This window comes from Hippopotamus amphibius, chromosome 2 (genome assembly GCF_030028045.1).
Source record: "Hippopotamus amphibius kiboko isolate mHipAmp2 chromosome 2, mHipAmp2.hap2, whole genome shotgun sequence".
Taxonomy (NCBI): domain Eukaryota; kingdom Metazoa; phylum Chordata; class Mammalia; order Artiodactyla; family Hippopotamidae; genus Hippopotamus; species Hippopotamus amphibius.
Window position 1 is genome coordinate 179,356,497 of NC_080187.1, and position 27,080 is coordinate 179,383,576.

General features: G+C 34.2%; 1 protein-coding gene across 6 annotated transcripts in view; it reads right to left on the reverse strand.

The window, feature by feature from the left end:
- The window catches only part of DPH6 (diphthamine biosynthesis 6), a 328,274-nt gene that overhangs the window by 149,720 nt on the left and 151,474 nt on the right, over positions 1-27,080 (reverse strand). For 3 of the 6 annotated variants that reach the window (XM_057721520.1, XM_057721515.1, XM_057721516.1), the window contains exons 7-8: positions 25,904-25,998; positions 19,466-19,557 (exon numbers count right to left, since the gene is read on the reverse strand). In XM_057721520.1, coding sequence (XP_057577503.1) covers positions 19,466-19,557; positions 25,904-25,998 — 187 coding nt within the window. Of the gene's footprint in view, positions 1-15,770; positions 18,262-18,795; positions 19,558-25,903; positions 25,999-27,080 lie in introns of those variants that run through there. The other 3 variants (XM_057721519.1, XM_057721518.1, XM_057721517.1) reach the window with 3 other exon arrangements.

Consider the following 27,080-nt stretch of genomic DNA (forward strand, 5'->3'; position numbering starts at 1 on the left):
CTGTGTAATTAAGTACTTTGGGTAGTATGCGTAATTTAAAAATATTAAGTCTTCCAACCTATGAACATGGTATGTCTTTCCATTATTTTTACCTTTAATCTTTTCAGCAGTGTTTTGTAGTACTCAGTGTACAAGTCTTCCATCTACTTGTTAAGTTTATTCCTAAGTATTTTATTCTTTTCGAGGTGTTGTGAACATGACTGTTTTCTTAATTTCCTTTCCAGACTGTTTGTTGCTGGTGTATAAAATTGCAACTGGTTTTGTATCTTGCAACTTTGCTGAATTTGTTCATTAGTTCTAATAATATTTTTGTGGAATCCTTAAGGTTTTCTGCATATAAGATCATGTTATCTGTCAACAGAGAAAATTTTACTTCTTCCTTTCTGATTTGGATGTTTTTTCTTCTTGACTAACTGGTCTGGTTAGGACTTGTAGTACCACATTGAATAGAAGCGGTGAGAGAGGGCATCCTTGCCTTTTTCCTAATCTTAGTGGGAAAGCTTTCAGTTTTTTTTTAACATTGAGTATAAAGATACCTATCGGCTTTCACCTATGGGCTTTATTATGCTGAGGTAATTTCCTTCCCTTCCTAGTTTGTTGAGTGCCTTAATCATGAAAAGATGTCGAATTTTGTCAAATGCCTTTTCTGCATCAATTAAGATAATCATGTGGTTTTTGCCCTTCATTCTGTTAATGTGGTATATTACATTGATTGATTTTCATGTGCTAAGCCATCTTTGCATTCCATGAATAAATCTCACTTGGTCATGGTGTATAATTCTTATAATGTATTATTGAGTTCAGTTTGCTTATAGTTTGTTGAGGACTTTTGCATCAACATTCATCAGAGATATTGAATTATAGTTTGCTTTTCTTGCAGTATCTTTGCCTGATTTTCTTTTCCTGCAGCATTTTTGCTGAGGTATTGCTGGCCTCATAAAATGAGGTTGGAAATGTTCTCTCCTTTTCACTTTTTTGGAAGAGTTTGAGAAAAATTGTTGTTAATTCTTTAAATGTTTGGTATAATTCTTCAGTGATGCCATCTGGTCCTGTGCTTTTCTTTGTTGGGAAGTTTTTGATTACTGATTTAATCTCCTTAATAGTTATAGATGTGCTTAGATTTGAAATTTTATGATTCAGTTCTGATAGGTTGTATATTTCTAGAAATTTATCCATTATTTGTAGGTTATCCAATTTTTTGGCATATAATTCTTCATAGTAGTCTCATTATTTCTGTGATACCAGTTGCAAAATACTCTCTATTATTTCTTTTTTTGATAGGTAAGAAGTTTATTTAGAGATTTATTTAGAGAGAAACACACTCCGAAGACAGAGTGTGGGCCATCTCAGAAGGTGAGAAAGGCATACTCTCTATTATTTTTGATTTTTATTTGAGTCTTCTATTTTTCTTAGTCTAGCTAAAGATTTGTCAATTTTGTTGAACTTTTCAAATAACCAACTCTTAGTTTTGCTGTTTTTTTCTATCATTCTTCTGCTCTCTGTTTATTTCTGCCTTAACCTTTATTATTTCCTTTCTTCTGTTAACTTTGGGTTTAGTGTGTTCTTCTTTTTCTAGTTCCTTGAGGTGTAAAGTTAGGTTGTTGATTTGAGATTTATTCTGCTTTTTTTTTCTTTTCCTAATCATCTAAAAATTTTTTTTGAGGTAACATTGGTTTACAACATTATATAAGCTTCCTGTGTACAACATTATATTTCTACTTCTTTATACAATACAGTGTGTTCTCCACAAAAATTTAGTTCCCATTCCTCACCATACAGTTGAGCTCCTTCACCCGTTTCACCCTCTCCCCCAACTCCTTCCCCTCTGGTGACCACTAGCTACTCTTCTCTGTATCTAGGAGTTTGTTTTTGTTTAGTTTAATTTGTTATTTATTTTATTTTACCATTTAAAAGATATATTCCACATAAGAGTGAAATTGTATGGTATTTGTCTTTCTACATCTGACAATTCATTTAGCATCATACCCTCAAGGCCCACCATGTTGTAGTAAGTGGCAATATTAAAGCAGAAAGTTACTTAGATATGAGCACAGAAAGGGGAGCATGGGCCAAATTGCAGGAAACCACATATCCTGTAAACAATGGGGGTTCCCGAGCAGACAAAGAAAAGAAAGAATCTCCAGACTGACAGGAAATCACACATTTTGGGATAATAGGTTTCCTAGAGGCAGACAAAGAAAGGTGGGAAAAGATGGGAATCTCTGGTATCCTGAATGTAATCTTTTGCTCATTATGCTCTCATTACAATAAATTAGTCTTGCAGATAAGAAGTTTCCATTATGAAGACACCATGACACTTCTGATCAAGACTAAATAAGGATATAAATCCCTCCTCCCCTTGGGAAGATGGAGCTGGGATGAAAATCAGGGAACATGATTCCCAAACCTCTCCCTCTCCAATGAATATTCCACCCCTTCATTTCTATGGCCCCCATAACTGGCTTGCCAAAAAAAACTTGGGGCAGCTACTGATCTGAAACTGCCCACTCTCCCCTTGACAGTGTACCATCACTTAAAGTAATCCTCACTTGACTTTCTTGACCTCCCTGTCTTGTCTCTGAATTCTTTCTGCAATGAGATAAGAACCTACCCTCTGGTGTCAGCAAGATGTAGTATATATATCACATCTTTATCCATTCATTCACTGATGAGCACTAGACTGTTTCCATACCTTGGCTATCATAAATAATGCCACTATGAACATACAAAGGCATATATATTTTGAATTAGTGGTTTTGTGTTCTTTGGATAAATATCAGCATAGAATAGCTGGATCATATGATAGATCTATTCTTAAGTTTTGGACAAATCTCCACACTGTTTTCCATGGTGACTGTACCAATTTACAGTTTTACCAATGGTGTATGAGGATTCCCTTCTCTTTACATCCTTGGCAACACTTTTTATTTCTTGCCTTTATGATGATAGCCATTCTAACAAGTGTGAGGTGATATCTCATTGTGGATTTGATTTGCATTTCCTTAATAATTAGTGACATTAAACATCTTTTCATGTGCCTTTTGGACATCTGTATGTCCTCTTTGGAAAAATATCTATTCAGCTTCACTGCCCATTTTTTGATTGGGTTGTTTTGTTTTTGTTGTTGTTGAGAATTGTATGAGTTCTTTATATATTTTTGGATATTAACTGCTTATCAGAATATATGATTTGCAAATATCTTCTCCCATTCAATAGGCTGTCCTTTTGTTTTACTAGAGGTTTCTTTTACTATGCAGAAGCTTTTTATTTGCAGTCCCATTTGTTTATTTTTGCTTTTGTTTTCCTTGCCTGAGGAGACATAGCCAGAAAAATATTTTTCAGACTGATGTCAAAAGCACACTGCCTGTGTTTCCTTCAAGTTTTATATTTTCAGATCTTATATTCAAGTTTTTAACACATTTTGAGTTGATTTTTGTGTACTGTGTGAGATATTCTATATTCATTTTTTGTATGTGGCTGTCCAATTTTTCCAACACCATTTGTTGAAAAGACTACCCTTTCTACATTGTTCTTTGCTTCTTTGTCATAAATCAATTGTCCGTATATGTTTGGATTTATTTCTGCGCTCTCAGTTCTGTTCCATTGATCTACATATCTGTTTTTCTGTTAATCCCATGTTGTTTTGATTACTACACCTTTGTAATATAGTTTGAAAACAGGGAGTGTGATACCTTCAGCTTTGTTCTTTTTCTTTTTCTTTTTTTCAGGATTGCTTTGGCTATTCAGGGTCTTTTGTGGTGAATCCATTCAAATTTTAGAATTTCTTGTTCTGTTTTTGGGATTTTGATAGGGATTGCAGTGAATTGGTATACTGCTTTAAGTAATATGGACATTTTAAACAAGTTAATTCTTCCACACCATGAACATGGAATACTGTTCCATTTCTTCATGTCTTCTTCAATTTCTTTCAACAATGTCTTATAGTTTTCAGTGTGCAGGTCTTTCACCTTCCTGGTTAAATTTATTCCTAGGTATTTTATTCTTTTTGTTGAAATTATAAATGAGATTTTCAGAATTTCTCTTTCTGCTAGCTCATTGTTAGCATATAGAAACAACAGATTTTGCACTTTGATTTGTATCCTGCGACTTTACTATATGTTACTATTTCTAATAGTTGTTTGGTATAGAATTTTCTGTGTATAGAAATCATGTTATCCACAAATAGTGAAAGTTTTGCTTCTTCCTTTTCAGTTCAGATGACTTTCATTTCTTTTCCTCATCTAATTGCTCTGGCTAAGACTTCCAATACTATATTGAATAATAGTGGTGAGAGTGGGCATCCTTGTATTCTTGACCTTAGAGGGATAGGTTGCAGTTTTTCACCACTAAGTATGATGTTAGCTGTTTGTCATATATGACCTTTATTATGTTGAGGTGGGGGCAGTCCTTCTAAACCCATTTTCTTGAGAATTTTTATATAAATGGATGTTGAATCTTGTCAAATACTTTTTCTACATCTATTGAGGTGATCATATGGTTTTTATTCTTCAATTTGTTAATGTGGTGTGTCACATCAATTAATTTGTGATACTGAAAAATCCTGCATTCCTCAGATAAATCCTACTTAGTCATGGTTTATGATCCTTTTAATGTATTGCTGTATTCAGTTTGCTAATATTTAGTTGAGGATTTTTTGCATCTATGTTCATCAAAGATATTGGCTTGTAAGTTTCTTCTTTTTGTGTTGCCCTTGTCTAGTTTTGGTATCAAGGTAATGTTGGTCTCTTAAGATGAGTTAGAAAGCATTCCCTCCTATTCAACTTTATGGAAGAGTTTCAGAAGGAGAGGTATTACATCTCCTTTGAATGTTTGGTAGAATTCACCTGTAAGGCTGTCTGGTTCTGGACTTTTCCTTTTTGAGAGGTTTTTGATTACTCTTTCAATGTCTTTACTAGTGATTGGACTATTCAGATTTTCTATTTCCTCATGATTTAGTCTTGGAAGGTTATATGATTCTAGGAATTTTTCCATTTCTTTTAGGTTGTCCAATTTGTTGGCATATAGCTGTTCATAATATTCTCCTATATTACTTTGTATTTCTGAGTATTCTTTGCTATTTCCCCTCATTCTGATTTTATTTATCAGCACCTGCTGTCTTTTCTTCTTAGTGAGTCTAGGTAAAGGTTGTCAATTGTTTTTTCTTTTCAAAAAACCAGCTCTTAGTTTCACTGATCTTTCCTATTGTCTTTTTAGATTCTATTTCATTTACTTCCACTCTGATCATTATTTCCTTCCTTCTACTGAATTTGGGCTTCATTTGTTCCTCTTTTTCTAGTTCCTTTAGGTGTAAGGTTAGATTGTTTATATTTGAGATTTTTCTTGTTTCTTGAGGTAGGTTTGTACTGCTAGAAATTTTCCTCTTGGAACTGTTATTACTGCATTCCATAGATTTTGGTATGTTGTATTTTTATTTTCATTTGTCTACAGATATTTTAAAAAATTTCTCCTTTTATTTCTTCATTGACCCAATAGTTCAGGAATATATTGTTTAGTCTTCATATAGGTGTGACTTTTCCAGCTTTCTTCTGGTGGTTGATTTCAGTTTCACTTCATTGTGACTAAAAAAGATGCTTGATATGATTTCAGTCTTCTTTAATGTACTGAGACTTGTTTTATGTTGAACATATAGTCTATTCTTGAGAATGTTCCATGTGAACTTGAGAATAATGTGTATTCTGCTGCATTTGGATGCAATGTTCTGTACAAATCTATCAAATCCATCTGATCTAATGCTTCATTTAAGGCCACTGTTTCCTTGTTGACTTTCTGTCTGGATGATCTATCTATTGATGTATGTGGGGTGTTAATGTCCCATACTATTATTGTGTTGATGTCAATTTCTCCCCTTAGGTTTGTTAATAATTGCTTTATATATCTTGGTGTTCTTATACTTTTATTGTCTCACATTATTCCTTTTATGTTGTGAATCTGTTACCAAATTGAAGTAGCTATAGTTATTTTTACTGCTTGTTTCCCCTTTAACCTTTATGCTATACTAAAGTGTTTATAAACCTATTCTGATATAGACTTGCAATTTTCTGACTCTATCACTTTACTCAAAGTTTTTGTACTTTTGCCTTTTTGTTTCTAGTAGAAGAGCTTCTTTCAACATTTCTTGTAAAGCAGATCTAGTGTTGATGAACTCTCTCAAGCTTTTATTTGTCTAAGAAGGACTTTATGTCTCCTTCATATCTGACTTATTACTGCAGGATAGAGTACTCCTGGTTGACCAGTTTTTATTTTTCAGTATTTTGAGAATGTCATTCCACTCCCTCCTGGCCTGTAGAGTTTCTGATGACATATCTGCTCACATTATGGGGATTCTTTTGTAAATTACCATCTTTTTTCCTCTGGGTGCCTTTAAAATTCTTTCTCATTGACTTTTGACAACTTTAATATAATGTATCTTAGAGAATGTCTTTTTGTGTTGAGGTAATGAAATGTTCTCTTAGCTTCATGTAATTATATATCCAGTTCCTTCTCCAGGTTTGGGAATTTCTCAGTTATTTAAAACAAAACAAAACAAACAAAACAAAACAACAACTCTCTTCTCCTTCTGGGATACCTATTACCTTATGGTGCCCTTCCTATAAGTCACATAGCTCTTGTAGAATTTCCTCTTTTTTTTTTTAGATCTTAATTGTCTTTCCTCCTCTGCTTATATCACTTCTATATTTCTGCCTTTGAGCTCACTATTTCTCACTTTCATGGTCTGCTCTACTTCTAATGCTTTCTAATGCATGCTTCATCTCGTTTATTGAGTTTTTCAGCAATAGGCTTTCTGTTTGTTTTTAGAGTTTCAATCTCTTCAGTAAAGTATTCCTTCTGTTCATTAATTTTATTCCTGAGCTCATTGAAAGGCCTTTCTGAGCTTTCTTGTAGCTTGCTGAGTTTCTTTGTGACAGCTATTTTGAATTCTCTATCAGATAGATTATAATATTCCATGACTTAACATTTGGTTTATGGAGAAGTGTCATTTTCTTTTTGTGATACATTGTTACTGTGATGCTTTATGATGCTTGGTGATTTGTTCTTCATTTGAAGTAGTGAATACCTTTCTTCTTTAGGTAAAGTTTTTTGGTTTTTTTTGTTTTTAACAATAAAGGATTCAACAGGTTAGATATTGGAGGCCTTTCTTTTATTTTCTGGTAGGTAGCGCTATAGCACAAGTTTTTGGTTTCTCTTACTTGAGTTGTCTTTGGTTATATTTTGAGATGGCACTTTCCACCCTGCACTGCCTCCATTATTCAGAGGTATCGCCTTGTGCCCTTTGTTACCACTTGTTGTTGGTGTCAACATCTGAGGTCCTGGGATGGCAGGTGCTCCTCCCATGTTGGGGATCTCCTGAGTCACAGGCTCCACTGCTGAAGAGGGAGGGTGTTGGATGGGGGGTAGTTGGGGTTGTGGGTGTCTCTGCTATGTCTGGAGTTAAGTTTGTATGTGCCACTGCTGAAGGTGGGGGGCAGGAGGACCTAAGTTGTGGGTGCATCGGCTGGAGAGATGGGGTCACAGGCCCTGAACAACTCTTGCCCAATTACCTGTGGCAATGAGTACTGCTGTGGCCAGGAGGCCAGAGTTGTGAGTGCTACCTCCTCTGTTGCTACTGGGTTCTCTAGGACCACAGGCTCAGCTGTTGTGGCTGAGGATCCAGGATAACAGGCACTGCTTCTGCTGTTCCCTTGGCTTTGTCTCCCCCACATGCTGGAGAGCACTCTTCCTTAAATGTACAGATGTGTGTAATTCTGCAGTGTTCTGGTGTGTCAGGCAGAGCCACCTTTGCTGACTTGCGGATATTTTACTGGTTGCAGACAAAAGGGGAGCAACAAAGGAAGTGTCTCATTCCACCATGATGCTGACATCACTCTTTGTTTTTAATGTATGTGTTTACCACTATAAATTTCCTTCTTGGTACTGCTTTTGTTGCATTTCATAATCTTTGGTACAGTCTGCTTTCACTCTCATTTGTCTCAAGATATTTTCTAATTTCTCTTGTGATTTTTTTTTTTTTGACCCATTGGTTGCTTAAGAGTGTATTGTTTAATTTAAATATATTTGTGAATTTTCCAGTTATTTCTTTGTTATTGACCTCAAGTTTCATTCGATTCTGGTTGGAAAAGATATTTAGTATGACTTCACTCTTCTTAAATTTATTAAGATGTGTTTTGTGGCTTAACAAGTGATCTTTGCTGGAGAATGTTCCTTGTATGTTTGACAAGAATGTGTATTTTGTTGTTGTTGGGTGGAGTGTTATTTTAATGTCTATCAGGTCCAGTTAGTCTACAGTATAGATCAAGTCCTATTTTCCTTATTGACCTTTAATCTGGTTGATTTCTACATTATTGAAAGTGAGATATTGAAATCTCTACCATCATTGTGTTATTGTCCATTTCTCATTTCAGTTCTGTCAATGTTTGTTTCATATATTTGGGTGCTCTGCTGTTAGGTGTATATATATATTTATAGTTGTTATACCTTCCTGGTGAGCTGACTCTTTTATCATTATAACGTGTTCTTCTTTGTTTCTTGTAGCAGTTTTGACAAAAATTTATTTATCTGATATAAGTATGGCCATTCCTAATCTCTTTTAGTTACCATTTTCATGGAACATTTTTTTTCCCATTCTTTCACATTCAGCTTATGTATAACCTTATATTTAAAGTGTGTCTCCTATAAAGGACATGTTGTTGTTTTTAATACATTCAACCACTTTATGTCTTTTGGTTTTTCATGAGAATTGTTCCACAAGTAGATGTAATTTTTGGTGTTTGGTAGGAGGTGAGCTCCACATCCTCCTACTCCACCATCTTGATCTCTACCCTCCCCAATGTCATTTGATTGGGAGTTTAATCTATTTATATTTAAAGCAATTACTGGTAGAGAAGGATTCACTATTATCATCTTGTTAATTATTTAGGCCTTCTAGTTATTTTGTTACTCTTTCCCTTCTTGCAGTTGTCCTTTGTGTTTTGTTGATTTTTTTTTTTTGTAGTGACACACTTTAATTCCTTTCTCATTTTCTTTTGTGCAACCTCTATAGGTATTTTCTTTGTGGTTACTATGGGGACTGTATCAAACATCTATAACTATTTATTTTAAACTGATAACAACTTGACATTAATCACATATAAAACTCTACTCTTTTATACTTCCTCCCTCTTACGTTACATTAATGTCACAAATTATATCTCTGTATATTCTGTATCCTCTAACACAGTTTTATAGTTGTAGTTACTTTTCACAATTTTATTTATAACATTCTATACCAGAATTAGAAGTAATTTACATACCACCATTACAATATTACAAAACTCTGCATATGTCTATATATTTACCTTGTAGAGAGCTTTACATTTTCAAATGCTTTAGTGTTGCTATCTAGAGTCTTTTTTTTTTTAAAAAAAACTTGAACTCCATTTAGCAATACTCATAAGAAAGGCACGTCTAGAACTCTCTCAGTTTTATTTAACTGGGAAGGTCTTCATTTCTCCTTCCTTTTGACTTTTCTTTAAAATCTTCCTTAATAAAATGTTGGAGAAAAATAAAAATAAAGTTAAGAAATTTTGAAACAAAAACTTAGAAAAAAATTATTACTAGCAGACACACCAAAGGATAATAAAATATGTTAAGGTTTTAACATAAATATTATTAACCAGAGTTAAATATTTATTTCTTAAAGACAAAAATTACAGTGAAATGGACAAACTGTAAATGTATTACCAATGAGTTTTGACAAACACATTACTGTCATCCTGAAAGTACCTTCACTTTAATTTTTGAAGGATATTTTTGAGGGCTACAGATTCTAGGATGATGCCTATTTTCATTTAGCACTACAAAGAATATGACTATTGTTTTGGATTCCTTTTTTTCTGCTTAAAAATTAGGTTTCGTTCTAATAGTTTCTTCTTTGAATGTAGCCTTTTTAAAAGTGCATTTTTACTATCTTCATTTTTATCTTTGATTATTGTTTCCAGCAGTTTTATTATCACATACCTAAATATGGATCTCTTTTTATTCCATTTTTGGTTCATAAGACTTCTTGAAACTGTACCTTAGTGTGTTTAATTAACTTTGGAAAGATCTGAACCATTATCTTCTCAATTATTGCACTCTTTTTATTTCTCAACCTCCAATGTGTATTTTTTATCTTTGTTTCTCTCCATGCATCATTCTGAATATTTTGTTTTGACTTCCAAATTGACTGACTCACCCTTTGGATGTACCTGCAGGCTCCTAGAAAGACTTTTGGCCCTTCCCTACCCAAATCCAACCACTCAGAGCTCACCACCACTAGAGTCTGTCATACAGAGTGAAGTAAGTCAGAAAGAGAAAGACAAATATTGTATGCTAACTCACATATACGGAATCTAAAAATTGTACTGATGAACTCAGTGACAAGAATAAGGACGCAGATGCAGAGAATGGACTGGAGAACTCGAGGTTTGGGAGGGAGCGGGGGGAGAAGGGGAAGCTGAGACGAAGCGAGAGAGTAGCACAGACATATATATACTACCAACTGTAAAATAGATAGCCAGTGGGAAGTTGTTGTATAACAAAGGGTGTTCAACTCGAGGATGGAAGATGCCTTAGAGGACTGGGAGGGGGAGGATGGGGGAGACTCGAGGGAGGGTGGGGGGGGAGTCGAGGGAGGGAGGGAATACGGGGATATGTATATAAAAACAGATGATTGAACTTGGTGTACCCCCCCCAAATAATAAATAAATTAAAATAATAAAAAAAAAAAGAACCAGTCTTATTACCCTAAATCTGGGCTTAAACCTGTCACCAGAGCAGCTTAAGATTCTTGGATCATGTTTATTCTATAAACTCCAATTCTCATTTCTATGGGCAGTGACGCAACTTTCTCCCATTCTTTCTATTTATATATTTGATTTATCTGTCTCATTCCACAGGATAAAAGCTCCACAAAGGAAGTAACTTTTGGTTGTCCAATTTGCTATTGTATTACCACTGAATGAACAGTGCCAGGCATACAGATGTAAGCACTAAATAACTATATTAAATGAATAAGTAGTATGTCATATCTCTTTCATGAGAAATCATCAAAGTGAAACTTTATGAAAACACCAATCAGAAACTTCATTTTTTAAAACAACACCAAGAACAAAAAGCTACATGGGAGAGCATACCAACTAAGAAAATATTAAAGAAAAGAAGTTAGTCAATAAGAATTTGAAAGAAGAAAAGAAAATCAATTGAATGGTTATTTTTATAACGCTGCCCCAAAAGGATTAAACTTATCAAGATTTGAGTTCAAAAACTCTTCTACTGCCCAGTTTGATTCATGACTTCCTGATATACTGAAAAATTGTTGGTACTACCAAAATCTATGCATTAGGGGCAGAAATGCGTTAAGTAGCTCTCTCAACATGAGTGAATCTGATGCTTGATTTATTAATCTGCACCAGTGATCATTTATGGCAGCATTGGCAGAGCGGCACCTAAGGCCAAAATCTATCTGAATCCCAAGTTATATCAATAAGGTTTATAGAATAAGGTTTTAAAAAGCTGCTAGATGCCTTGCTCCCTCTTATCAGATCAGTTTTCTGCTCTTTAGCTTGAGGGCAAAGATGGGAAAAGGGGTGGGGTGGGGTAGGAAAGTTGTGCTGAATCAAATGTTGATGAGTAAAAGTCATCCTTTATCTTTCTCCTTTTGTCCCTCTGTAAGGAAATATTTTTGAGGTGGTGGAGACCGTGGCAGCATATCTCCATGGCAGGGATCTTCGAATTTATAAACGTGTCTGTGAACTCTGAGAGTAAATTCCCATGCACAACATAATCAAGAGGCCCACCATCCAATCACTTTTAGTCATTGTGTGTGTGTATGTGTGTTTATGTGTGTGTGTATTTTTTTTCTCCCCCCCAAGACTCACTGCCTAAACTTTACTATACGATCAACTAGATTTCAACCCACACTGTGAGTAATGTTCTCAGTTAAGTTATACGGAAGTTTTAAAGGGCTGTAGTGCATCTCTTTCTACCGAGACTACTAAAATGTTGTAGAATAACATTTAAATACTTATTTAGCACTGGAACTCATTAGTGTACCCCTACCGCATTTTCTTAATCAAATATTTTTAAATTTAAAAATACATGTTCATTGTAAGAAATCACAATTACAGATATATAAAGAATTAAGCTTTTCTCTGTTTTCCCCCTTCATGCTTCATTTCCCCAAAGAAACCAATGTTATCAGTCTGGTTATCATACACTTCCATCTTACTATCCTTAATCAAATAAAATTAACTACATGAGCTCCCTGTCTCCACCATTATATTTTAGAAAACCAAGATCATATCTTACACATTACTTTTCACCTTGAATCAACAATATATTACGGCCATAACTTCAGTTCAGATTAGTAAATCTGTTATTGTAATCATAATTCTGGGAAAAACGTTTATGCATAATAACTTCAATTTAAAGTTAGAATTATGCTGTATTCTGTCCATAATTATAGTGAATTCCATGTAGGCCTAACAGTTTTTTGTTTTTTTTTTAAGCTCTTTATTGGAATATATTTGCTTTACACTCTTGTACCAGTTTTTGAGGTACACCAAAGTGAATCAGCTGTATTTATACATATATCCCCATATCCCCTCCCTCCCACGACTCCCTCCCACCCTCCCTGTCCTGGCCCTCTAAGGCATTACCCATCATCGAGTTGATCTCCCTTTGTTATACACCAACTTCCCACTAGCTATCTATTTTAACTTTGGTAGTATATCTATGTCTGTGCTACTCTCTCACTTCATCCCAGCTTCCCCTTCGCCCCCCACCCCAGCCCCATGTCCTCAAGTCCATTCTCCACATCTGCATCTCTACTCTTGACCTGTCACTGGGTTCATCAGTACCATTTCTTCAGATTCCACATATATGACTAACAGTTTTTTAAACAGAGTAAGTGCTCATAGTTATATGTTGGACTGAATAGAAAAACAAAAGCAGAGTTGAGTCAAGGTTATAAATTTTTTCAAGATATTTGATGAGGTTTCTTAAATAAAGCAAAATAAAATGAAAGAGCAAAGAATGGTCCACAGAATTGGGATGTCTTTAAAAGTTACAACTAGTAGAAATATGAGCTTTTATAATTATATAAAATATATGATTGTCCCATGGATTATTTCAACAAATAACAAAATTAAGTCATAGTAGGGTACATTAGTAAAATTGGGGCTACATTTCTGTGAGCCTGTTTATTTATAAATGCAATGACTTTGTCAACAATTAATTTGAAATATTATTTCTCACAAAGCTGTTTGAAAAATCTAAAACAACTACATAAGGAATAAAGAGCTTCTGAATTGTTAAAAGTCTTGATTCTTCTGTTAAAGGTTATGCATTTTAATGTGATCTTTTGGCTGATTTATGTAAAGCTTTGTATTTTTCATTTTCTTAAGCCTGTCATGGTAGTGATGTATGGTACATTTTAGCATCAAGTTTGCCATAAGCAATAAAGTCAGAGCCCCCAAAGAAATTTTAATATATTTCCCCATTTTTAACTTGAAGCTTTCTATTATTCAGCTATTTTGTTTGGGATCCCATGTTTAGTTGATATAATATTTACACTCACATAAATAATTTAATATTTTAACTTAAAGGTAACATTTAAATAGATTAATTATTCAATAGAAAAGTTTAAGGGTCATTATATATAAAGTGAAAATCTTAGTGGTAACTTAAATTTTACACTAACAACCTCTCTAAAGGTTGTATTTTATGTTCCGGTTTGCTTGGAGAAGTTCTCTAACAAGATAAAAGAAAAATAAACAAGAAAGTGACTTTTATTAAATGGTATGCAACTTAAAATGGAAGCACGTTTATAAAATTCTGTAAGGAGAAAAAAATGAAGTATGAAAATAACAATCAGTTAAGTTCAAAAATTCTTACTGCTGAACTAGTTGCTGTTTTAGCAGGTATGAAGATGAAAAAAGAAGAGTCCTTAAGAAATTTACAAACCTAGTAGAAATAGTAAGTCCTTAAACAAGTATAACATAGGCTGCTTAAGTTAACTGTCACAAGAAAGGAAGAAACAAAAGTATTAGGGCAGTTCACCTGGTGTGGCTAAGTGTGTAAGAGTATTTGAATTCAGTCTTACATCATGGACAGGATGTAAACAGTTAAAGAAAGGGAAGAAGAAAGTAAGACAGATAAGATAGAATAAGCAAAGGCAAGGGAGGAGAGAAGCAGAAGGCACGGTAAGGGACTTATCCAACAGTTCTATAATACCAGGGCAAAGGTATATGTGGGGGAGTCCTGGGAGCAAGACTGAAAAAGGATATTATGTCAACATGCCAGATGGCCCTCAATTCATGGCTAAACATCTTATTTATTGAGAAAACAAAGTGGCATCATTATGGATTTTTGTGCAGAGAAACAAAAACTAGAAAGAAAAATCTAATATGGCACTGGAGTGGAATATGGGGAGAATAAAAGCAAAGAGTACACTTAAAGAAGTTCTATCTTGTCCAAGAGTCTGGGCAAGATACAACTTTAACTAGAGAGATGGGCATGCAGATGGAATAGTGTATGAGACATTAAAACCAGTTTATAAGGGATTAAATAACCAATTGAACGTTCATGGTAAAGAAGAGACAGCTGTAAGAGATGATTCATTTTTTTCTGTACCTGAGTTACTAGGGGAAAACAGTTGTGTTAAACAACAAAAACAAGGGAAAGGTGCACTTGGAGGGCAAAATGAGTTCAAAGTTTGTAATAATGAGCTTGATACTTATTGGCAGTCATGTCCATCAGCCAGTCAGAAGTAAGGATATAGAGTTAAGGGGAAAAAAAAGGTATTAGTAGGAAGTCCAGAAAGAGAGTACCTTGAGAATTATCTGCACAGAGGTAAAAAGTAAACATGTGGGAAAAGACAAAATCTTGCTCAGAGAAAATGCTGACAAAGAATAAAATAGAGCCATAAAAAGAACTTGAGGCATATATTTATGTTGAAGGTAAGAAGCAAAGAAGCTATTGAAGACAGAAGAAATCGTGAGAGAGTAGAAGAAAAGTCAGAATAGTACAATGGCATATACACATTATAGGAAAAAACTTCGAGGATACGGTGGCCAATATTATCAGGGAAAATGATTAACAATTATGAAGACAGAAAAGACCAATAGCAATTCGTCAAAGTAACTGAGGTCAAGCTAGATTGCAAAAGTGTTATAAAGTGAATAGAAACTAAAGGAATTTAGGGAACAGATACAGATTTTCGGAGTGGTATTCAAAGTATACATTCGAGGTGTTACTATTATTTGGCATAGAGTGTTAATTAATTTGTTAATATGAGTTTGAAACAACATGATTTTGATAAAACACGTGGAAGATTATCTGTCATATTTTCCCTCAAGCATTTATTCATCCTTCTTTTGTTAATTATACACTGTTTTCCCTTTATAGAATCCCTTTCTCTATTACCTGGGTGAGCTCAGGAGTAAAGCTGGTGACGTGGCCAATGCTTTACCCAAGCCATTGAGATGTAATAAAATTTCTGGAAAAGAAACTCTTACTTATTTCTTTCCTGATTCACACTGAGAATGCCACCTCAAAGCCTGATATTTACAAAACAAAACAAAAGTCCTAAAGGAGGCGACATTTAACATATTAAGTTAGAAGAATGAAGATTAACATGGATGTCTAAACATATATACATAAATCTCTGATGAAAGAAATCAAAGAAGAATGAAATAGATATTCCATGATCATGGTTAGTAGGACATCAATGTTGTTAAGAAGTCAGTTCTTTCCAACTTGATCTACAGATTGAATGTGATCCCATTCAAAATTTTAGCAAGTTATTTTGTGGATATCAAAAAACTGACTCTAATGTTTATATGGAAAGGTAAAAGACCTAGAATAGTAAACACAATATTGAAGAACAAAGTCAGAATCTGACATTATCTGACTTGAAGACATACTATAAAGTTACAATAATTAAGACATTGTGGTATTGGCAAAAGAATAAACAAACAAATCAATGGAACAGAATACAGAGCTCAGAAATAGGTCCACACAGATACAGTCAACTGATCTTTGACAAAGGAGCAAGGCAATATAATGGAGAAAACAATCTTTTCAACAAATGGTGCTAGAACCACTAGATATCCACATATAAAAGAAATGAATGCAGACACAAACCTTATACCCCTTTACAAAAATTAAGCCAAAGTGGATAACAAACCCAACTGTAAAATGCAAAACTATAAAAATCCTAGAAGATAAAATAGGAGAAAATCCAGATGACCTTAGGTTTGGTGATGACTTTTAGATACAATACCAAAGGCATGATCCATGAAAAAAAAATTAATAAGCTGGGTTTCATTAAAATTAAAAACTTCTGCTCTGTGAAATACACTGGCAAAAAGAATGAGTAGACAATCCACAGACTGGAAGAAAATACTTGCAAAAGACACAGCTGATAAAAAACCATTTCCAAAATACATAGAAAACTGTTAAAACTCAATAATAAGAAAACAAAGAGTTCGAATAAGAAATGGGCAAAAGATCTGAACAGAGATCTCACCAAATATGATATAGAGATAGCAAATAAATATGTGAAAAGATGTTCCACATCATGAGGGAAATGCAAATTAAAACTGCAATGAGATACCGTTACACACCTATTAGAATGATGAAAGTCCAAAACACTGACAACACCAAAAGCTGGAAAGGATGTGGAGCAACAGGAAATCTCATTCACTGCTGGTGGAAATACAAAAGGGTACAGCCACTTTGGAAGACAGTTTGGTGGTTTCTTGTAAAATTTACGTATACTCACCATATAATCCAGCAATCGTGCTCCTTGGTATTATATTTACCCAAAAGAACTGAAAACTTATGTTCACACAAAAACTTGCACATGGGTATTTTACAGCAGCTTTATTCACAATTGCCAAAACTTGAAAGCAACTAAAATTTCCTTCAGTAGGTAAATGGCTAAATAAACTATGGTATGTCCAGACAATGATATTATTAAGCATTTAAAAACTCATGAGAAGACATGCATGAACCTTAAATGCATATTACTAAGTGAAAGAAGCCAATCTAAAAATGGCAACATACTCTGGTGAGGGATGTTGACAATGAGGAAGACTATCCATGTGTGGGGGCTGGGGGTATATGGGGAATTTCTGTACCTGTCCTCCAATTCTTCTGTGAACCTAAAATTGCTCTAAAAATTTGTCTTAATTAAAGAAAATAAAAAAAGAAATGAGCTATTAAGCCATGAAAAGACACGATGGAATCTAAATGCATATTAGTAAGTGGAAGAAGCCAATCTGAAAAGGCAACATACTGAAATGATTCCAACTACATGACATTCTGGAAAAGGCAAAACTATAGAAATAGTAAACACATCAGTGGTTACAAGGGGTCAGAGGAAAAAGAAGGATGAACAGGCAGAGCTATTCAGTATCATACTATAATGGTGGATGCAAGTCATTACGCATTTGTCCAAACCCATAGAACGTACAACACCAAGAGTGAATCATCATGTAACTATGGTCTTTGGATGATAATGATATGTCAGTGTAAATCCCTTGATTATAACAAATGTACTGTGGTGTGGGGTGTTGATAGTTGGAGGAGGGGGGGAACAGGGCTATGCATACATGGGAACTCTCTGTACCTTGCACTCAATTTTGCTGTGAACTCGAAAAGTAAAGTCAGCATAGGTAATAAAGAAAAATTACATTTTTTAATCAGTTATAAAGTAACCAGTAAGAGTTAATGGTATTCTTCCTGAGTGTCCAGTAATGTTGAAACAATGAATATATTAAAAACAAAAATGGTGACACCCAGCAGAAGATTAGCTAAATACAGTTACTGCCTTTTCATCCTCATTTCCAAATGCCTCTGCATTATGATATTATATGCAGAGATGAGAGCAGGAACAAGAAAGAAAGTAAACCAGTGTGATGAAAGCAAAGAAATGTTACAGAAACGGGGACTGCAGATGAAGTAAAAGGGGAAAAAAAGAAGGTACCAATCACAGAGATCCTGGATCGGATGTGTTAGCCAATTAATCAATGGTCCATTAACTTCTGATAAAGATAAATATTTCTAAGAATAAAAAAAGGTAATGAGAAAAAGTGGGACATAATAATTGAGAAAATGCTCTGTAATTTTTAAAATATAGACATAGCTTAGTAACAAAAATGCTTTCTAAGAGTTATGTATATAACTAGATGTTCTGCAGTTGTCAGGTACTGGGAAGACCTACAAAAAAAAAAAGGAAATGCAATATATTTATTCAGTGTCAGTGAGTTTTGCATCTTAAAGAAGTAACATTCTTTTCTGCAAGAGGGCAAATGGACAGAGACCAATGAAATACCAAAATAGCTATTTAGGTAGAGCTGAATATATAACGGCCAAAGTATCTAAACCAGAATTTGGTGGTTTTCATTTTTATGTGTGTGTACATGGCAGCAAAAGTAACAGAGACCTAGAAGTAAGAGCCTCCTTGCAGTGAGTCTGAAAGATGCCTGGATAGTTTAGCTTCATTCTTTTGAGGGTTACTAGCTTTTTGGTAAAAGGTCACCAATAGTCATCTTTCAGCCCAATTCAATGATCTGTTTTCAACCCTGTCCATTCTAGTTTTTCTGGAGAAATGACACCAAATATTGTTCTCTACTTTTGGAAACTCTTCCTGATTGAGAGAGTACTAGGGTCCCCATTTTTCTACTTTCTTTGCCAATCATGGATTTTCTTGGTTCTTCAGATTGTCTATCACATATGTAACTGTGGGTGTGCCTCAAGAATTGGTGATAGAACATGAAAGATACAGAAGACTTCTTCAAATCCTTTATGAGTTAAGGAGCAGAGCTTTTAATCACAGGGTCTAATCCAGACCTTAAGCATTCCACAAAATATTTTAAAAATGACTTTCTGTTGTATTTTGACAATTAACATATTTAAAATAAAACTTTATCACACTTCTTGCTTCATTTTCCATCTTTCATTTGTACGTCTGTCCCCTTGTGTATTTTTGAAAAAGCTTTAATTTCTCCTTTTTTTCTCCTCTTAAACTTTGTATAGTGAAGATCCAATTTATCCTCAAACCTTTCCCTTAAGGCTAATGCTCAATAACCTAATTCTTAATTTACTAGATGATTTAATATTTGGTTATATACTACCCCGTCTTCCCATTGATTAATGTATATATGATTCCCTTTTCAAATGAACTACAAACTCTTCAGAAATATAATATTTTTATAGCATCTAGAGCTTTTAAAACTATAAACATTTGCAAAATTCTTAGTTATTGACAGAGTATCTGAAAAAAATCATTTTTTTTACCCTTTCATTTGTTATAGAATTACATATATAGAGACAATGCACATATCTCAATTTTCTTTCACTTTTTTTTTCAATTTTCTCTTTCTATTTCCTCTTTCTCTTTCATTATGAATCTTAGATTTACCTGCCTTGTCCTCCAAGTGCAATTCTAAAAAGCGCAGGTAAGCCACAGGTGCAAATGCATCAGCTGAATGTGTGACTACTTCTGATGAATCCCTGAAATAAAAAAAATGTACAATATATTTATCTATTATGCAAAACCTGTTTTGTGGCAAGTTACTCCTGCTAGTGACTAGAAGACCAAAAATCCTCATTTATTTCCACTAGTATACTATTGTATACATATTTACTACATAATTAGTGATTAACAACTACTTTTAATAATGCAATATTTAATGGGGAAAAAAGATTGAGAACAGTAAACTTTCAACAATAAGTAAAAAAACGTTTCATCTTTATGAGGACACACTTTCAGGTTTAACTTTCAGGTTCACTCAAAGCTCTTCGAACAGTTTTACAACTCGAAACTTCAATTTCATTTTCACAAATTTGGTTGGTATGGGCTAACCATTAAACAATAGTGCTTTATCTTCATTATTCTTTTCATTTTCAAGAGGTAATTCATTCAGTGTTTCACACAAAATCTCAATTATCCTTCACAAAGGCAGTACTGGTGATGGTTTTAAGCTCTAGATGAACTCTTCACACTGCAGTATCATTGCTATTAAAATTGATTGTCTGACATAGTAATTACCACATTCAGGTAAAACAGTATGAACTGCTTCCTGGCACCATATGGATATACGAAAATTAACTTAACTTTTATCAAAGATACCCTGTAAAGCACATATGAATAACTAAGATTATGTGTGAAGTTCTAATAACTAATTATTTTTATTGTTGTTTATTAAGAAAGCAAAAGTGTTTTTGCATTTTAACTGAAATTCTAAAAGCAGAAATTTCTCATATCTCTTTAATGCCTTAGGAACTAGTTCCAATGTTTATATTAGTACATTGTTAACATTTTAACCATTGTAGTTCAGCAAAATAAATTCTGACTTTGACTCTTTTCCACTAATATAAAATATTTTTGAATTAACTTTTGTAATGCAAAGTTATTTAGTGACAACAGAAGAAATCTCAAAATAATAGGATCCGATATATTAAATTTTCATGGGTAAAACCTGTTTACTTTTCACTTGAAAGATCAGAGATAGAGAAAAAGCAGTCTGATGATAAAAAAAAAAATCAACTACCATTCATGAACCTTTAGTGTCAAATATGTATCTTGTTAGTGCTTCAAAAAATATTAAAATGGGCTTCTACGACATTAAAAGAAAAGTAACATATTATAATAAAAATAAAATCATTAAAGAGTCGAGAGCATGAAAGAAATAACCTGCCTTCACAGACTACCTAAACCAAAAGATGTCTCCACATATAATGAGCAAGAAGAGGAGAAAGGGAAGGTGAAGAGGAGAAAGGGAAGGTAAAGAGGAGACCCTCTCGTTTTTTACCACCTGCCTCTCTGCCTTCTTAACCCTAGTCTAGTCATCTTGTCTATTTACTCCAGAGTTGTCTGTTCTGGTCCTATCCTGGCTCATCAACAGATTCAAATTCTAATTTCTGCGTCTGATCTCATTCTTACATTAAAATTCAATCTCTCTGCTCCCAATTCCAGCTTTGGAAACTGACCCTGAGCCTGAATGATGCCTAATGTAGGCAGTTTGATCTTGATATCCTTGACAATGGGTACACAAAAACTAGGATTAACACAAACCAATGATGTGTCACTAGAAAGGGTTTCAGGCCCTCCCTTCTCATGCCAGTTTTTCCCACTAGAAACAGAAGACTGACAGCAAATAGCTCACTTAATTGATATAATTATTGCACTCTGAATCAAGATTGTTATCTGGAGAAAATATGTAACATTCTGAACACTAAATGAAGAGGAATATGATTTTTATGGATTCCATTAAATCCGTAATCTCTATTTGACTAACATCATTTCACTCACTCATATAAAGCCAGAATCAACTGGGAGACAGATAATAGATATCAAATGAACAGCATGTAGCTTCAAACAGAATAATCCACCATTGCTTTTCTTTCATAAACTATTACCTGAAACTCAACTTTCAGAGGTCTCTGGTTTCTGTATGCTTCATGGATTTCTCTGACACCTAAAGCAGGATCTGATGGAATACCCTCAGAGAAACCCAGAAAATTAAGAACAACTGTACCTCAGCAAAAATGCCTTCTGGTTGGCCACCCTCCTCCTCTTTCCCTATTAATTCAGGTAATCAGTGCAGTCCCTACCTCTTATGCAACTGAGATTTCTCTGTAGCCAAGAGCTGAATCTCACGTTTCCTTTCGCTGCTGCGTTAGGCTTATCCCTAGTTAAAACTTCAAAAGGGCAGCTAGCTGAATCAGGTCTGAGTCTGTCTTCCCTGACTCCAGGCTCTCTCTCGAGGTAAGAGATCAGGCCCTAACCTCTCACTTCAAAAAACTGATACTTCCTCTTGAGACTCAGCCATGGTCTTGGTTCCTACTTCCCCTATAAAAGACAACTGCACACAGATATTCCCAGTGGACTCACACTTATCCTCACAGACATCTCCAACGTCATTTCTGTGAAGCCTTGCCTGACATCCTCAGACAGAGCTAGTTTTTTGCTTTATGTGCTTTGGTAATGCATTTATAGCCCTTTCATAACACAGCCACTATATTATAATTATGTGTTTGTGTGCTTGTCTTCCTTCTTAGAGAGGGACCAGGGTTTGTCCATCTTTGTCTGCCTGACCCCCACACCCCACCTCTGGCTCAAATGCTGAATATATTGCCTGGTACTCATTCATTTGTTGAATAAACAAATGACTGTATAGTTTAATGTTGTTAACTATCTTTATATTTACACAGTAACTATTGACACTATCAAAAACCCACACTGACTTTTCAGTCATCTATCTTCACATGAATACATACATTTTCATACATGCATACTGCATATATATGTATACATGAACATAAGCATACATGTTATACCAATAACAACATATAGCAACTCTGGCATAATAAAAATTAAAATAATTATATAAATTTAAATACAGGGAAAATAGTTCATAAATTCCAATAAATTCCCAAGCGATACAGAATAGATATGAGAGGGCAGATAAGGAAAGTACCTGATTCATCCTCACGGCTAAATGTCATATTATGATGCTCTGGGCTGAGTTCTGTCTTGAATAGGTAGAAACTAGGAGTAAGTGGGGAAAAGGAGCGCATAGTGTCCTAATCATAGAATTTAGTTCTTCTTTTCATCCCTCTTCCTTCCCATTGTTTCTTCTATCCAACCATCCATTCATCCATCCATCCATCCATCCATCCATCCCACGCACAGCAACTTTGTAGCAGTAGTGTGTTAATATTGATAATTCAAATGGAAATATGGGGTTGTACCAAATACTGACATTAAAAATCTGTTCATTAACAGTGAGAAGAAAATTATCACCTGCATTAACACAACATTGGGATTTTAGTTTTTTTTTTTCCAAAATATTGGCTATATTCCCCATGTTTTAGTTCTTACTTTTGATATGCATACATATATATATATATTTCAAAGTAAGAAATAATAAGAAAGTAGGTTTTTTTATTTGAGGACCTACAATTGCCCTCTTAAAGACTAGGCAGTAATTCCTTTTATCAAGGCTCCTCAGGAAAAAAACCCTCATTTTCTGATCTAAAACTTTGTATCTAAAGGGGAATAGTCACATCCTAAATGATGTGAAAAGTAAATTGTAAAATGTTCTAGTCAAAAAATATAAAAATTACTTCCAGACAAAGGCTATTATACCAGTCTTTCCCACAAGATTTTTAAAATATTAATTGGAATTTGGGGCAAAATGTATCTCATAATAAACTTCTAGAACCACCCCAATTTGTCTAAATTACTTCATTATACAAGAGATTCAATCTGTGCTTTTGGGAAAAAAAAACCAGATCCTAATTATAATCAAATCATTTTGCATGCAAAAGTTTATTTTTTCTCCTCTTAGAGGTAGTCTTTTTTAAAAAGTAAAATTTTGAACCAGACATTTAAAAGGGAATTCCTAATAATTAGTTGTATGCTAATTGTTGAGAATCACTACTATATCAAATATAACAGGAGAAATTATTAAGTTTGTCCCCCAAATAAATTCTAACTTATAGGATCCAGTATGATTAATAGTCAATTGTTAACAAGTAGTTACTGAATCTAACCTTAACTTTTAATTGTATCACATGGAAAACTATCTCTGAATTAAATAACTTTAATTTACATACAGTTTTAAAATGTGCAATGCATACTCATTCACATCATCACATTTAGTGCTTATCGATAGGTATGATAAGGACAATTTCTATTTTAAAGAGAAGGAAAGATTTTGTATATAGTAGGTGACATTCTTTTTCCATTCAACTACTATAACCTCTAGTAATAACCTAAGAAAAGAATACATAAAAGTGAAATAGGGTATGTAAAAATAAACAATGAATGAAAAATTAATTCAATGATATTTAACATTTATTAGTGCCTACTGTGTGTTCTGGGAGCTCAGGTATGAGGACAAGCACTTGAGGCAATAACAGCCAAAAGCCTTTAAAAATGGAAGGATTTAGCAAAGTGGGGATAAATGGGAAGGCAATCTAAAGAAAAGAAATCAAATACGAAAGTTATGAAGCTGAGGTGAGGCAGAGTCTATGAAGAAAAAAGCAAAGAATATGCTTAAGCATCAGAATTAGATTAGTGACTGGCTGATAAATAAGTAAGAAAGAAATGCCAGCGCTTCCTCTTCTGTTCTCAAGGTACATACTCGTATGTTAGCACTTAAGAGTATCACTGATTTGTCTCTCCATTCTTACAGAAGAACTCTTAGAGAGCAGGGCGGCAGCTTGCCTGGCACTAGAGGGTTCTAATACACCTCCCCTGACATCCCCTTTCTTCAACATCATGACTAACTCTCATCATGCCACTGTCTCACTCAAGTTGAGGTTTCCTTATCTACAAAATGATGAGATGAATTTTTCAGGTCTGAAGTACTATGATAAACAAACCTTCTGGTTATGCAGTATAAAGCAGTACATTTCTTATAATTCTAGGTTATTCATAAAGACTTCTGGGTGCTCCAGGACCTCAAGTTGTCAAATAAATAGTAAGAGTATCCTCTGGCCTTTTTTCTCTTACTGTGCTTTTAATTTTTTTCTAATTTGGTTAGTCCCATATTAATAAGTAAGTATACTGCAAGTTTCCCATTTTACTATAATTTCACCCTAGCATGGAAATACTTTTCTTGAATAACCAAAGAGTATTATTTCATAGAAGTAATACCTAATGCACAGTTCATTCATGAATTGTTTTGTGATCACTGAAGCCAGAAGAAATACCTCCCATTTACAAACTTATTCTTATGACTCTTATCCTCTACCATTTTGTGTCGTAATGATATGTCTTCCTCCCACCATTTTGGAGAAAGGAATTATGTTTCAACATCAGTGGTGCACAGCAGAATGCTTTGGATACAATAGGTACGTGATATATATTTGCCAAATACCTTATTATTATGTTGATAATTATTAATGGAAAAGAAGTTAGAAGAAATGAAAGAAGTAAGAGTGTGTGAATACAGCACAGGGTAATGAAAAGGTCTTGGCTGTGTTTCCTAAGATAAATGTATTTTCTACAAAATTCACCTAGAGTTGTCTTAACTTCTTAGAATAGTCCTTCCCTCATTATTAATATGTACAAAGAAGTCACCTTTCAGTGTTGAAAATATTGAAGCTGTCCATTCGATACAAGATTCTAATCTTTCATCAGATGAGGTTTCTGAAATCAAGCATAATTCTGACAATCTTTTCAAGAAGCTTAAGAGCTTAGGAAAAGCAAATAAAGTGCTCTCTTAGCATATGAGAAGAGTGACATAAATTAGAGTATGGATAATAATGTAGCAAGCTGAAGAAAGTTCCTGTTTTTTGCTACATGAATTTTAACAATTTATGGCAAAGAAATCACACTATTCACCATAAACAGAATTCATTTAAAAACCAAGTTAATATGTAAAAAGAACCCCAAATAATTGAAGAGAAATGTTTAGTATTACCATTCTAAGTTATTAAAGCCAAGAAAAAGGAAAAAAAGGATGGAGTTAATGGAACCCACAGGCTACTGAGGTGGCAGTTTATCAAATGTAGCTGTAATGAAAGATAAATAATACAGGCAATTCACACTTCATGAAAGGATAAAAGTGTCAGTGTGCAGGTACCAGTTTTACTGCAGGCCATAATCAGCAAGTAAACGAAAGTGCAATGTCTAAAAAGTTTATAGGCTTCTATGAAGGCCTCGTCTTGTCAGGTATTGATTTAGGTATTCAGACAACTTCACTGGTATTAAACAAATTGAGTGTTTGTGAACTTGGAGGACATGTTCTATTTCTCCCAACAAAAGTTGCCTCCAGCTTAATGTTAAGTTGCTTCCATCACTTAAATTTGAGGAAGGAAAGAAAATGCTAAAATGATATCTTACACAATTATTTTCTTCTTAAATAGAGGGCAGTCCAAAGTGAATGTTTCATACTCTCCACCTTCTCCACAAACATGGACTCCATACTTCTTAGAAAGCTGAAAATAGGAAAAAAAAAAAGTAAGAAGGAAATAGGAAGCTTAAAATTAGCAAAAATGCTCACAACTTATTTTGTCTTAAAAAATATCCATGCAAGAAACTTTAATTCCAAAACAGATTGTGAGCTACAGGAAAATAACTGTATATTTCTGCTTAAAACATGTTTAAAACCATTTGAAAAATGTTATCATAAAGCACAGCATTTTTAATAATCCCCAAACCCTTACAAAAAGATGTAAGGGACCAACATTTTTGTGTATAATGAGAAAGCTTAAAGATTACTGTGAAGTTCAGGAATGGCATTAGCTTTAGTTTCAAAGGGAGGCTAAGGAGGAAAGATACGAAGTCATTACGTAGTAAATGAGAATATATGCAGCCACACTGCGCTTTCCCCTGCCCTTTCACCTGTATGTGGAAGGGGAAAAAATGTTGTTTAGAGCATTTCTCAGAGACACAGAGAATGTAATCTAAGGCCTTTCCTTGGGCCTGTGAACAAAAATAAGTCATAAATATGGCTATTATGCTTAAGGTTATTATTAATAGTAAAGTTCCTAGGGTATCAAGAACTAATGACATTCCAACGCTGCAGACAAGCCCTAGGAAGGTCTAACTCCAAGAATGGTTGGGATAGCTTATGATGTTGTCTGATTAAACCTGAAATTAAAGAACAAATAAGCAAAGAAACAAAAAACCCTGTGCTTTGCATTAAATATAAGCTATGTTATTTAAATACTCCTGATACTGAGAGTAAAATCATCTCTTATTTGGTTGGTACAAGGCTGGAATCAGTGCTGGGAGGCAAACTCACTGGCTTTGCCATAGAATCCTTCTGCTCTTGTGTGGAGGCATTATCGTTCTGAATTTCATAACTTTCCCTGTTTACAGCCTCTCCTAGCCCGAAGTCCTCATAGCCCAAAGGAAGAGTGACTCCACTGATGTTCTCTGTTACTGCCAGTGCTGGGACTGTGGTCTAAGTCTTTGGTTTTACCTGCATAGTTACACATTTATTTATTTGGTTATTTTTGTGGTTGTGCTACCATTCCAAATCCATTACATTTCAACTATTGACTATGTGCCCTTA